This window comes from Phaethon aethereus (assembly GCF_964289735.1).
Source record: "Phaethon aethereus genome assembly, chromosome: 3".
Classification (NCBI taxonomy): Eukaryota; Metazoa; Chordata; class Aves; order Phaethontiformes; family Phaethontidae; genus Phaethon; species Phaethon aethereus.
This window is the reverse complement of record NC_138576.1, coordinates 85,764,346-85,779,129: the sequence shown is the minus strand read 5'-3', so window position 1 is coordinate 85,779,129 and position 14,784 is coordinate 85,764,346. Positions and strand designations below refer to the sequence as shown.

Below are 14,784 nucleotides of genomic sequence, written 5' to 3'. Positions count from 1 at the left end.
GTCACCATCTTACTGCCATCACCTGCTATAGAACTGAGTTTTTATTCTACTGAGCTTCTGTCATTAATAGTGGCTCTTACAAGATTTTCAAGGTCAGAATACAAGAAAATACTTTGTATGAGTCTCATCTCTGTTTTTAAATCTAAAACACTCCTTCAGTTCACTAAAACTGAATGATAAACGTATGCATAACTTCTTCTAATTTCTGGCAAAATTAGGAAACTAACTCTTGAGCTAAGTGACACCTCTAAACCAGCCCTCTTAAAATTAATTACTGTGATTATGCTCTCACCCCCCCAAAAAAAGCCCGAAATTAAAGTGAGCATGATTGCTTTCCATGATTTTCCATGTTTGTATGACTGTAGATGTTGCAGATGTTTTACAAATATAAAACAGGTGCGTGGGAAACGTACTGATAATCCCTGGGATCTATGTGCCACACTCGTATTTGTGCTTCTGCAAGTCTCCCCATAGCTGATTTTGCTTGTCATACTACCATGCCACTGAGTTGAAGAGTACAACATATTTCATCAGACTAAACTCTCAATTTCCACTCTTAATTAGCTGCTTAGAAGTTTATCCTGGTTCCTCTAACAATCACATAGTAAGTAGCTTTAAGGGACACTTATACATTTAAAAATTAGTGAGTGCAGATTTTGGAAGATACTAATGATTCTCATTTTCTTCTATAGAAATCTAGAGGCATTTGTGGGAAGGAGAAATGCCTTAAGGTATAATAGAGCAAGAGGAACACAGTTCAAAAAGCAAACTAATCTCATCTGTCTTCTTTTCCAGGATAAAGTTCTCCACAACATTATGCCCATTTTTACATTCATGGGAGCAAATGTCTTGCGTCTGGATGATACTTACACGTTCCAAGTAATTAATAAGACAGTGCAGATGGTTATTCCTGCTCTTATACAGGTAAATTTGTCTACTTAATGGAAAGGAGTAAGAAAAAAGTGAACAATAAAATTATTAATTGAGTAAATGTTTTAAAATATCAGTGGTAGACTGAGTTGTAGCCTATTCTAGGGTTATTTTTAGATAGATATTAAATTATATATAATAACTATATTAACAGACTACTCGTCTGACAACTCTGAGTTCATCACACTACTGATGATTCTTGACCTTATGAGCTCCTGCACCTTATAAATGGTTTATCCAAAACAATATTACAACTGTACCTAAAGAGGACCTGAAACATACTTTAAGTTCAAGTTTTTCATCATAAATATAGCAGGCAAGTTCAGCAGAGGAACCATTGGAAATAAGAAGGTTATTAGTCCTATAGTAATATGTCATGGTCATATCAGTAGAAGTCATGGTCTGAAGGAAGTGGAAAAGTAGAATATTTGACAGATGCTTTTAGTTCTCCAGCTGGTGTTTGTGTGAGTTTTCTTGGTTTTGTCTGGACATCTTAAATAAATTGTTATAAACCAAAACAAAAATACATCATTGTTTTTCAAAAGGGACATTTTTTCTTCACTCAGATTTCACTTGCACCTAGTAAATCTTAATTCTGGCATCATTCATAGATTTAAACATTAAAAATGCCATATACATGGCATCCCCCCATGAATTGGGGGAAAAAAACATTTATTCTAACAATGGGCTGGGCATTTCCCGGTGTTCTTTTGATGATACGTGTGATACATTTTGCATTCTCTTGCAGATCTCTGTTAGAAAAATCAAGTTGCTGTCTCTTCTTAAATTTTTTTTTAATTTATTTTTTATTTAAAACCTTTCATAGCAGCCATCGCAAGTTTCCGTGACAAACTGTTTATGGCACACACAATTATTACATGTGGGAAGAGCCTAATGTTACTTACGTGAGATCTTGTAGCCTACTTGTATTATTCTTGCTAGGCCCTTGAATCCAAGACCCTAACTAGCAGGCTTACAGGCAAAGTTTTCAGAAGGATGTGGCATTGCTTTCTCTTGAAAACATCCTGCTTGTTTCAGCTGATGCAAAATAACTTTTTTTTTTTTTTTTTTTTTAATTTTATTTGAAGCATCTTCCTTAAACACTGAAAAGGAACTTTGTGATTGAAAACTGTTTATTTTGGAGCCCTTATATTTTCCTTGAGATTACGCTTTTGGTAATGCTGTTATCAGGCACATAGTGCTTTCTCTAGTTTTCTGAATTTACAAGAAAGAACTTGTACCAGTCTGAAATAATCTGTTTGAACTGCTGTACCTGTTTGTACGTAGGCTGAAGACAGTGATTTGTCAGAATCCTCGGGAAGTGTGGAAGAGGTGGTGATAAAGATCATTCGTGTGTTCGTGGATGCCTTGCCCCATGTGCCGGAGCACCGACGCCTGCCAATCCTGGCCCAGCTGATCAGTACGGTGGGAGGAGACAAGTTCCTCTGGGTTCTCCTGGTGCTGCTCTTTGAGCAATATGTGACCAAAACTGTGACTGCGCCAAGCAGCACAGACAAGGTTAGAAGGCTAGTGGGGTCAACTTTTTCCTGATCTCCTTTCTGTTCACTGTGCCTTTAAGAAGGGGCAAGATAAACCCCTAGGTAATGCTAAAATAAGTAGTCAGCTCTGAGCTGGTGCTATAGCAGAGACTGATGGTGATGTTGGCTACTATTTGTACTGCAGATACAAATTTTTGTGTCCTGGAGCCTGAACAATAAATCAGATCATGTCGTACGGCAGTCCTTGGCTTGAAGGGCTGATAATCTAATTACGCAGTGCTTCAATATTTTTAAAGTTTTTTTTTCCTTTCTTCCTGTACAGACCAAAATAATCCCTATTATGTTTTTGTGTAGGCAGGCCCTCAGATTAGGTGAAAGCATAGTTTATGCTATCATGCTATTTATGCTATTATTATGAAAGAATTATTAAAGGAACATTGGTGAGAAGAGACAGTCTTTGCTGTAGTAGTTTAATGTTTTCCTACGCCCTCTACAACTATGTTCTCTCCAAGAGTTTGCTGCTATTACTCTTGGTGTTAATCCTGGCAGTATCCAGCTCACCATGGCATTTCCACAAACTAATTTTTGCGTCTTTTTATCATTATTAGTAATATTTTTTTAATTATTGAAATTGTGGTTTTTTCTAAATCATAAACAGGATGCTGTTCTGGAAGCAGATACTGAATTTTGGATTTCCATCTGTTGCGAATTTAACGTACGTTCTCAGTTCCAGAGCATGATGAAAATAATCCAGTACTTGACAGAGCTGCCAGAGAACAAAGAAGGTAACCACAAAACAGAGCCAGCAAATGCATATAAACCTTCCTGTTGCTCTTCTAGACAGAAGACTAAGGGATACAGAATTACTCTAACAACTTCTGTTTTTTTAAATATTTTTTTAGATATTACATGGCTAAGCTATGCTATTACCTTTTTTTTTTAATCCTTTTAATTACAGATTAATTCAAGCACTTAGAATCAAATAGTAGTCATTTAGAAGGTACAGTAAATCATTTAGTTAAAATAAAAAGCTATTATTCATAGCAGACAAGATCACAGGGACTGCCAGTCATTTCTGGGTCTTTTTAAGGTTTCATTTCCTTCTACTACCATATAGTGGAGCAATAATTAAACAGTATGTTTTAATATTTTTCCAGTCTGTTATTTCAAAGAGCATTGGGGAAGGTGCGTGAGGGTTGTTTGTTTCTTTTTAAGGAAGGACTTGCCATTATTTGTTGTTTGAATACATTTTCTCAGACAGCAAGGAGCAGATAATGACACTGAAAGTAGCTTTCCCAAATGCATGACACACAGAATCACAGAATCACTGGGTTGGAAAGGACCTTCAAGATCATCAAGTCCAACTATTAATCCAGCGCCACCATGTTCCCTAAACCATGTCTTGAAGTGCCACATCCACACATTTTTTGAACACTTCCAGTGTATGTGATCCTGCCTCAAGAGTCTCTCGTGTTTGTAGCCAGTGTGCCACAGCTCTAGCACCAAGAAAAAAGAAGATTCTTCATGTAAAAATGATCAGATGGCTTGGTAGTGAAATGGCACTGCTTCTTTTGAGGCTGTTGAAATGGAAAAATTACCATCTGTGGTATTTCAGAGCATCTTTTTTGGAACTTTGATGTGATTTTGGATATGACAGAATGACTATCCTTGATAGACGTCTGACTGTAATTTTACTTTGTTTCTGTAATCAGAAATCAAATGGCTTTTTCTGTTGGCTGCGAATTTGTTTTGTGAATGTTTTCAACAGATGATCCTAGGACAAAAAAGTCAAGAACATGCAAGACAAAGCTAAAAAATCAGGATGGGCAGCTCTTCAGTGTGGAGTCTCACTCAGGCAAACAACTTCGGCATTTCAAATTCTTGTCAGTCTCCTTCATGTCACAACTTTTATCCTCTCAGAGTTTTGTGAAAAAGGTAATAATGGCAGATTGCTTTTAAACTGATCACGTTAAGTAACTGTGCCATACCGTAATAGATGGGGTTTAATTTGCTTTGTAGTATGGCTTTATATCCAAAGGGGATGAAAGAATACACTGCCAGTGTGTCTTGCTGACACCTCTACACCTCTATTGACACAGTTGTGAAACCTCTCAGTGATGTTAATTATTTTTTAATAAGGCTTTTCCAGACAGCCTCAGTTTGTGTGATTGATAACACAAGTGAAATTCTGGTCCCAGTGGATTCCCACTGGCTTTATGGAGTCTGGGATTTCACTCGCAGTCTGTATAAATCCAGGTTTGGTGTGGGATTCGTACCATTAACTCTGAAAAGACAAAATAAATGTTACGAATTCTAGGCTGTGGCTGTAGCTGGAAGTAGTTCCCAGTGTTTCCACTGAACATCATACACCAGCATGAAATGTATTTGCTGCTGTGTCTGTGTTGCCTAAGAATCGCAGAATTTCTTCTAGAATGATGGCTTAAGTGCAAATGTGGGGAACTCATAATTACCATGTTAGTGGACATTTCATTCAGAACAAACTAATTTGCATATACTGACATGTTAACTTCATGAGGGGATGTAAGTTTCACACTTAGCGTTTTCATTCTTCCTTTTTAAACCAGATAGTTGAATGTGAAGAAACAGAAGAGCTGCAGAAGTTGGAACAGAGGTACGCTTTAAATCTGTTCCACTCCTCCTATTTCTAGCTTTTGCTGCAACCAGGGAATAAGTTTAAGTCCCTTTAGAATATTTTTTTCCTTGAGGATACTTTTGATGTTGACCTTGGCAACAAGCAGTATTGATTATATGCAAGTTATTTGCGTTTTGTTTTGTTCTGTTTTTTTTTTTTAACATGACGTGGAGTGTTTTATTTCTGAAGGATTGCTCTACCCAATATCCATTGTTCTGTTTCTGATAGTGCTTACTTACATACTCGGACATAACTACTATGCTATTAATGATGGAGTTTCTAAAAAAATTCCAGATTTTTGGCAAAACATACTGCTTCATTCATAGGGGGGAAAAAAAATCATTATTCATGGGTGCCCCTATATTGGAGTAAGAAAATTACCAGTAATCACAGATCACAGTTGTAGTCTTTGGGCTGTAATAGCCAATGATGCAAAATTGAGGGTTTCTTTTGCAGAGGCTTAACTTTAATATTAGTCTGTTCTAAGTGGAAAAGGGTGTAGGATTTATCTTAAATGCTGTTCCTTAAATGCTCATTTTTAAACATCTGTATCTTCCCAGATTGTTTTTGGTTTAGAGTTCTTAAGTAGAGCTACTGTTGTATGTAGAAGCTAATTTGAGGGTTCTAGGTAGACTTATTTAATATGCACATGATTTTCCTTATTGCCATAGCTTGTTGTTAATATGTAGATGTGGTCTACTAGTCTCTCATTAGGTGTTTAACTTTCCTTTATTGTTGCTGTTTTGTGAAATTTATCCTCTCCAGTAATAAAGTCAACTTCTTTAGTGTCCTTTTTACTTACTAAAAGATGCTTCCTTTCCATCTAGGCTATTAGAAGAAGTTCTTCGCTATATAAACACTGTGGCATCTTCAGTGGAAGGAAACGCGGACAAGCCAACAGCCAAATTTTGGAGGGTTCTGCTTAACAAGTCCTATGATATGCTGGATAAAGTATGTCTCGTTAGCCCTCATGTTAGCAGTGGAACATTTCTGCTTTTGCTTATTAACCTTTGTAGGACTTCCTGCTGGATTAGTACTAATCTTTATCGGATGGTCTGCAACCTGGTGCATCATTGTTTAAATTTATCTAACAACTTTAATAACTACAGCTAACAGCTTAGACAGAACAACCAGGAAAAAAATCATGAATGCTTATTTCCTCTAGTTAGTATTCTACTGGTTGGAAGCTATCTGTCTAGTGGAGAAGAGTGGCTTTTGGCAGCATTTCTCACTGTTAACTCATGAAATGATTTAACTAGTGCTAATGGAACTGTTGTATATTTCTACATGGAATTTAAATGGAGAAAAAAATCCTTATGCTTTTCTTTCTAATCTTTTTCTGATCAGAAGCATATTGGTAGAATTGGACTGTCTGTCTTGTTGCATGCTGTGTGGCATATGTCTTTTTCACAGCTTGAATTTTTTTTTCGTTGCCTGTGAGGCATATTCCAGTTCTTATGACGTACATGCACAGGGCGCTACCAGAAGTATTTTAGGGTAAGCAATTGCTGAGATCTCATAGCTAGTGGATACTGGCTGGTTAATAGCCAGTGAACACACAGTAAGTACTGTATGTTCTTTTCCTGCTTTGTTCTTTTCCTTGCCTCAGATACTGTATTGCTAAACCATCCTCTATTCTTTGATCCTGAAACTCACGTTGGAAAGTTGAAGAAGAGTTTGCCTGTCTTATTTGGGGGCTACTATGTCACAGTGCATGGCAGAGAATTTATGGTATTGTTTTGTTTGTGCTTTCTTGTAGGTGAACGCCTTGTTGCCAACAGAAACCTTTATCCCTATAATTAGGGGACTAATGATGAATCAGCTCCCATCTGTGAGGCGTAAGGCAATGGACCTTTTGAACAATAAAGTGCAGCAGCGCACAAGGTGGCAGAAGAGCCAGGTGAGGCAAAGTGCTCAAACTCTGTTCCTTTAGCAGAAGTACCCAGGGAGAGATTGATGTAGAAGTTGTTTGCTCTATGTAAAGGCATCAAGTACCGGTGCCAAGTCTGGCAGGCAGCTCTTGAGTAGTGGATGTAGGCTACCCGCACACAGTTACCTTGCAGGTTCTGACTTTCTAATCATATGCCTAGTATGTGTGTGTTCTCTTGTCCTCTTAGATCCTGCAGCTCTTAGAGCTAGTTCCTGAGCTCATTGCTATTATGCAGTGTAAAAGAAAAGAGGAAGAGGAGGAGCAAGCCATCAACAGGCAAACTGCTTTGTTCAGCCTCAAGCTACTCTGCAAAAGTTTTGGCACAGAAAATCCAGCGCCATTTCTACCTGTTCTGAAAACTGCCATTGATCTAATTTCTTCAGAGAAGGAGGAAAAGAATGTGATGGGGAGTGCTTTGCTCTGTATAGCCGAGGTCACCTGTACACTGAAAGCCCAAGCAATACCTCAGCTTCCAAGGTACTGTTGGGTTCTTTTTAACAGAACCAACTGCAGCAGGAATTAGTTATACTAAAATGCATTACTGAAGGAACACTGATGAAAGCCAAGTGCCAGTTTGCCCCATGTGTATTTTGTGTAGATAAGAATAAAGGTATTCATAGTGCTTGAAGGTGCTTCGTGGTCACAGAACTAAGAAGCTAGTGGAGAAACTGTAAGAGTTTTATAATCAATAGAGTTCCTTATGGAGTCTACTACTGTGAACAGAGAGGCAATCTTTATGGCTTTAGAAAAGTCGACCATATTTTGTATTTTTACTGTAGAACAGATAGCATTTAAAAACATGAGAACCAGTACAGTTGGACACCCTGCATGTTACATTATTTTATTTTCCCTATTCAAGAAGAATTCAAGCATCTAACTTCTTGCTTTTAAGACTGTTTTATCTCATTACAAATACAAGTTTCTTACTGTTGTTAAATCCTTAAACTATATGATGGGGCTTTGAGCAACCTGATCTAGTGGAAGGTGTCCCTGCCTATGGCAGGGAGGTTGGACTACACAATCTTTAAAGGTCCCTTCTGACCCAAACCATTTTATTACTCGGTGATCATTAGCTTTGAAAAAAAATGAAATACAGGAGAAGAGCCCAGAATACTGAGTTTTCTCAAATACATATGCAAAAATTCATGTGAAAATTGTCCCCGCAGGCATAACAGATGGATTTATGTCATTGGAAGTGTACCTCCAAATGGTCAGTGGTTTCACCTTTCTCTATGCTTGGTTATTCACAGGCTGATGCCAGCACTGTTGAAGACTTTAAAAAATAAGAAGGAGCTGATCTCCAATGAGATTTACTTGCTGAGTGCTGTCACTGCTCTGCTGAAGGTTGCAGAAACATTACCACACTTCCTTAGTCCTTACCTTTTGGATTGCTTGCTGCAGGTGAGCCACCTGACTCCTACAGATAGGTAAAGGGGGACAGGATCTGCCCAGTTCCTAGAAGAAGCTAGAGAGATTACTTTTTTCTCTCTGAATCTGAACTAGGAGTGTGTGCCAACTATGTGGAAGGTCATAATGTATTTCTTACGCAGATAACTAAGACACAGAACATAAGAGTGTCTCCTACTCCTCCCTCTTGATAGGTTGTAGTTTCTCTCTTTGGAAAGGGAGAGGAATCTTGAAGGATCGTACTGTAATATCCATGAGCTCATCAAATGTGTATCTAGCAACTCTAGTTAGGGTAATTCTGACCCCCTGCCGCTGACATGCGCATTTTTTCAGCATTTGTCTTCTGAAGACAGCGAAGCTCTGTACGCAGACACCTTAATGTAAGGTGCTCCAGGTGGTGCACACAGCAAAATTCCTGTCCAACACTTGCAGCAGACGACTATTGTAAAAAAGTCCTTGAGTTGTTTTACGTATGCGTAACTTTTGTTGGATTTCCTGATAGGTTGTCCGCTTGGAAAAGATTGTGGTCAAGTTTGGACCTTCTTCTCAGATAAGCTTACGTGTAACATCATTGAAAACTATCCTAGCTACAAGACTTGCTCCCCGAATACTTTTGCCTGCAGTTACAAAGTGTTACAGTCAAGTGGCAAACACCCGGAAGGTAAGGATTTTTTTAATTCTTTTGAATTGTGATTACAAAGAAAGAAAAAAAAGAAACAAGCTGTGCAAAATTTGGTTCAACTGTCCCAGCTGTGTCCCCTCCCAACCTCTTGCCCACCACCAGCCTATTCACTGGGGTCACAAATGTGTGAGCTGCTGTGAAGAAAACCAACTCCATCCCAGCCAAACCTAGCACAGTCTTTATGTTATCTCTGGGTTTTTTTGGACGGCAGTGGCAACTCAGGAAAGTTAGACCTGGAAGAAATGTGTCAGTTGAATGTCCTTTGAATGTTAGGTGATGAACGTGTAAGAGATCACCCCATTCATAAAGGCCTTGACTTCTCTGCTAGGAACATGAGTTGAGTCATAATTTTCAGGGCTTTGCTCCTGTCTCATAGGGGCAAACCTTTCAGACTTAACTGGTATCTCCAGTATTGGAGAGGGGAGACAAAACTCTTTTTGGGAATCCTACTAACTGCAGTCCCCAAAAAGTACAGGAAAAAATTTATTTTATCGAGAGTGTTTTAATGAGTAAATGTGTAAAGTTCAAAAATCCAATTCCTTTGTCATGTTTCTCTGTTACTGCATTGCTTTGCTTTTGTTTTGGCAGAACTGCCTGGGTCCCCTTATGAACATTTTGAAGGAACACATTGTCGGTATGGAGAAGGAGCACCTCATCTCCCATCAGAATGAGCTGACAGCGTTTTTCATGAAAGCCCTGGACTTCCGAGCAGAGCACGCCCAGGTGGCTTGTTTAAGGGGATGAAGAGCAGCAGCTCAACCTCTACATGCTAATTTTATCTTGTTTAAAAAAAATCAGTAGTTTCCATTGCATATGTGCTCTAAAATTCTGGGTATCAAATATTCTGTTCTGGAATTGTTCTTGGGGTAGAAGACATTACGGTTGGGTATTTAGTTTGAAACAGATGAAATTAAAATGTTCTTTGAAAGCTCAAATTCTTACATTTCAAACTTGGAATTATGTTTTCTAATTTTTCTAGGATGATTTAGAGGAAGTTGGTAAGACAGAGGCTTACATTATTGATTGTCTAATAAGTATGGTTATGAAACTTTCCGAGGCTTCTTTCAGACCCCTTTTCTTCAAGGTAAGAAGTTTAAATGTACTTCATCTGCATCAGGATATTTGTATTTTCCAGTGCACAGACACAGGAAAGAGCTAATCTGCCTTTCACTTTCAGCTCTTTGATTGGTCCAAAACAGAGTCTACCCTAAAAGACAGACTGCTGACATTCCACCGAATAGCTGACTGCATTGCAGACAAGCTCAAGGGTCTCTTCACCCTCTTTGCTGGTCATTTAGTGAAGCCATTTGCTGAGACACTGAACCAGGTCAACATTTCTAAAACTGGTAAGCCTTCAGTTACTAACTACAGAGAGGCATGGGCAGGCTAACTCTTAATTGCTGAAAGAGGTTAATTATAATTGCTCAAAGTTTAGTCTTACAGGATTTACTTCACAGTACATACCTTTCATTTCTCTCTTTCTTCTTTCTCTCATAAATAAGGCATCTTTCTTATTCTGGTGGAACAAAAGGATATTTTTCATCCATGGGCTTGGGGCTGCCAGAACAAAGTTGAGACCACATGAAAATTTTCAGTGTCAGTCCTAGTGAGTTCCATGAGAATGAGATTGTGTAGAAAGAGGGCGACTTGTTTCTGTTTGGGTTTTTTTTCTTTCTCTAATATGTTACCTGGTGTATTCAGATGCCTCTGCCTTTTTGGCAAAAACAGGTGTTACTTTTTTGTATTAGGAAACTATTTGCCCATCCCAGTTGTAGTGACCTGAAGAAATTCTCCATATCCACAGGTATGGCCAAGCACTCTTCCTATAGCCTGTGGCTTATTCTCTCTTATCCCCAGCTGACTGTGAACGGCAGTGGTGGACCTGCTAGGGCATTAGCTAAACGCCAGATAACATATTGCATCCACTTCATTGTTCTGAGTGATGAGTACGTAATTGATATGTAGTACATCCGTTAGCTATATTCACAAACTAACGTTTCGATCTCATGGGGAAGTTTTCTGGGTTTTTTTAATTATTTTTTATTCTTCTCCTTGATGTAGATGAAGCTTTCTTTGACTCTGAGAATAGCACAGAAAAGAGCTGTCTACTGTTGCAGTTCACCATGGACTGTCTACACAAGCTCTTCCTGTTTGACACCCAGAAGTTCCTCAGTAAGGAAAGAGCAGAAACCTTGATGATACCTCTGGTCGATCAGGTATTGACAAACACAAAAAACCAATTCATAGCTGACTTTTTTTCCCCCCCCCCGCATCAATTTTCTCCCTTAACAAAAAGGGAGGAATTAATTCATTGTCTTTGGGCTACAGGCAGTATTAACTAACTGCTTTGCCTAAGGCTCTGAATTACTAATTTTTTTATCCTCTTTCTAAACATCTCCACTCCGTAAGGTTCATGCATGTTGAGCTCTTGCAGACTAGTACCCTCCCACTGATACTTTTTGACATTAACTCTTGAGTACCTGAAAGCCAAAGCTAGAAGTAGTGCTTTTGGCTGGGTTTATCTGAGCCTGGATCTGTTTGACAAGCTTTTTACTTCCACAGCTAGAAAATATGCTTGGAGGAGATGAGAAGTACCAGAACAGAGTGACAGCACACCTGATACCCTGCATAGCTCAGTTTTCAGTGGCAATGGCAGATGATTCTCTTTGGAAACCACTGAATTACCACATCCTTCTGAAAATGAGGCACACCTCTCCTAAGGTTGGGAGCTATCAGAATTTGAACTGGTTTTCTTTGTTGTATTAGAAAATGGGAACAGTACCCAAAAACCATAAGTAGATTAGCCAAGTCATTGCTAAAATAGTAGCCTAAATTAAAATACTGATATTGTACTATGCTACTCCCAACTTCTAAAGATGGCCTTCTGCTCTTACTGTAAGCATTCAATATTCCAAATGTGGCTGTCATCCATACTGTGTGGCTTAGTTTTTTTTTAAAGATTTGGTAGCTGTTGGAATAAGAGCTAACCTTTTTGTGTATGAAGGGGCACTTTAGAGGAGGAACTGGAATTATTAATCAACCTTCAGATCTCTCTATATAATAGAGTTTTGTAAAGACACTCCTATTTGACAGGTTATATGTATTTAGGGGGAGTACTTGGTTTTTCATTGCACCGAGCAAAGTCATTCTGATACAGTGGAACAGAGTGGCATTGTAACAGGAAGTTAAAAGACTGTTACATCAAATAACTTCCAGCAACATACCTGCTTCTTGCAACCTGTTTTTCAACAGGTTTATTTCTCAACCCAACGGTTGAGATTTAAATTAGCTTAAAACTAGTTCCCTTCAGCGTGGAAAGCTCTAGTTTACAAATTTATATGGAAAGAAGGTGAGGGGAGGGCAGAAACAGGGAACTATAATGTTTGTTTCCTTAGAGATTATTGTTTTCTTTTAGGTCCGATTTGCTGCTCTGCTTGCTTTGGTGGAAGTTGCACAAAAACTGAAGGAGAACTACCTGGTCCTGCTACCAGAGTCTATTCCATTCTTAGCTGAGCTCATGGAAGGTAATGTTCTAAAGTTCTATTAGTGAAGGCAGACAACTGTCCTAAGATTCAGACAGGATGATTGCTATAATTGCTATAAACCTTATGAATTAGTATACAGTAGCTTAAACTGTACAGGATGCAAACTGAAATGGATTGTATTCAACATACTCCTAGAGTTAAGTTGAATTACAGCAGTTTCTTCAGTGTTATAGCCTGTGCACATCTCCCCAGTTGCATGTTTTAGATCAGTGTTACAGTAGAAATACTTTGCCTAAGTCAGTGCCAAACTATTTTTGAGTAACTATTTCATACCTGGCTGCATGTTTGAAGACAGTTCTAGCCTTGACAAGTGATGAAGCCTTCCTAGGGTAGCTTTGTAATCGCTGTTCTACTTAATTCCTGCTTTCTTTCTTTTTCTAGATGAATGTGAAGAAGTTGAACAGCAGTGTCAGAAGACAATTCAACAACTGGAAGTCATTTTGGGAGAACCCCTCCAAAGCTACTTCTAAGTCTCTCCCCTTTGTTTTCAAATTTTGTCTGAATGGTGTTAGCTTCACACATGCAGGTGTTACAGGCAAACTGTCATACTAATTTTTGTCAGAGCTAAGATCTTAACTTTTTAATAAAATATTGTAAGAATCTGGCTTTATCATTTTTGGATGCTCTGGGGACTTTTCATATGCCTTTCCCTTAACTGCTCTTTTCTTAACAGTAGGAAACTGGAGCAAGCTATAAGCCCATTCTGATAGCAGGGCACAGAGAGAGTGACAACATGTGAGACTTGCTGAATTCCGCTGTGCTTGGGCTGTGCAGTTACTGTCCCTGTACTCACTAGACCCATGAACTGCAATCCTGACAATCTGCTTTTCTGTCATTTTTAGGGAAGTAAAAAGTAACCGAAATAATATAGTAATAATAATACCTAATACTGCTACTGATTAGCTTCTTAGTCACCTGAAGATCAAGAATAAATTGTAATTACCAAAGTACCAAAACACTCACCACCTGTTTTGCACCAGAAGGTGCTGGTTCATTACACTGGTAGTAAGAGAGGCACTGAGGCTCTGCAAAGTATGGTTTAAAATACAACTGATTAGAACTAACACTATAAAGAGAGTAATCTTACATCTCATCAGGTGCTGGGAATGGGCCTCTGTTCAGGGTGCAGTATGCCGTGCGGATCCCGTCTGTGGAAAGGTTACCCCATCATGGTCACTCATGCTCTTACAGGATTTTCTTAAAAGAAAACAACCATTAATCATGTCTACTGTCAAACAAAAAGGATGTTCACATGAGAACTTCCTGCTGAACTCGCAGATGAAGGTAAGGACACACAAGTGGTGTAATTGCCATTACCGAGTGGGAGCTGCCTAGCCTTCCATTTCTGTTTCTACTTCTGAGCTCCTCTGTTACAATTGGCCAGCTAAGTTTATCCTGCAGCTGTATGATGGCATGATACTGTCTGAAGGCCACACCAGCACGGCCGAGGCCGAGGCCTGCTCAGGTTAACTGCTCTGTGGATCGCTAACTCCTTGATGTGGAAATGGTCCTCCAGTAGTCAGAATCACTATGCCACCTTGGAGATACTGGTAAGATAATAAGCCAAACAAGACAAAATACAGACCAAAAAGGGATCACAGCTACTTAACTACACTTGGAGAAAAACAGAATTCACAAATGTTTTTATTTATGCTTTTTATACATTAAATCTGGTAATTTATCTTAAACAGTCTTTTAGTGTACATCTTCTTGAAATTGCTTTATTCTTTTAGCAGCTGTTAAGATAAATAGGAACATCCCTCAGGCATGTATTGACAGCCAGTAGCAACTTATTTTTAAAAAGAGTATAAAAATTAAGACTGACATTTGTATGGAAAATTGATTAAATTGGAACAGCTTGTTTCAGATAGGTAGAAGGTATTTTAATACAAGACTGAAAAAGGATTTATTCTTGATTCCACTGATGAGTATCCAAGTCTCATCTTGGCTGAAACCCTGCCTGGAGTACCTGGGTTCACACATTTTTAAAAAGTGAAAACCACAAACCTCTACTTCACTCCCTGAGCAATCTCAACTCAGGAGCCATTTCAGATCAAACAAGCTTTCAAAAGTTTGTGCAACTAGAACTAGCTACATCATTTTCATTTGTGTCACTTTGGAAAACTAAAAGCTAGAAG

General features: G+C 38.6%; 1 protein-coding gene across 1 annotated transcript in view; it reads left to right on the top strand.

Moving 5' to 3' along the window:
* Positions 1-13,116, top strand: part of HEATR1 (HEAT repeat containing 1) — a gene marked incomplete at both ends in the record, with an annotated part of 38,076 nt that extends 24,960 nt beyond the window's left edge. The window contains 17 exons of the mRNA XM_081998473.1: positions 796-924; positions 2,218-2,448; positions 3,088-3,214; positions 4,198-4,364; positions 5,015-5,061; positions 5,910-6,033; positions 6,842-6,982; positions 7,200-7,489; positions 8,263-8,413; positions 8,922-9,080; positions 9,690-9,824; positions 10,081-10,185; positions 10,279-10,447; positions 11,163-11,317; positions 11,664-11,822; positions 12,517-12,625; positions 13,028-13,116. Of these exons, the coding sequence (XP_081854599.1) occupies positions 796-924; positions 2,218-2,448; positions 3,088-3,214; positions 4,198-4,364; positions 5,015-5,061; positions 5,910-6,033; positions 6,842-6,982; positions 7,200-7,489; positions 8,263-8,413; positions 8,922-9,080; positions 9,690-9,824; positions 10,081-10,185; positions 10,279-10,447; positions 11,163-11,317; positions 11,664-11,822; positions 12,517-12,625; positions 13,028-13,116 (2,487 nt within the window). The remainder of the gene's footprint in view (positions 1-795; positions 925-2,217; positions 2,449-3,087; positions 3,215-4,197; positions 4,365-5,014; positions 5,062-5,909; positions 6,034-6,841; positions 6,983-7,199; positions 7,490-8,262; positions 8,414-8,921; positions 9,081-9,689; positions 9,825-10,080; positions 10,186-10,278; positions 10,448-11,162; positions 11,318-11,663; positions 11,823-12,516; positions 12,626-13,027) is intronic.
* Between the last annotated feature and the right edge of the window lie 1,668 nt (positions 13,117-14,784).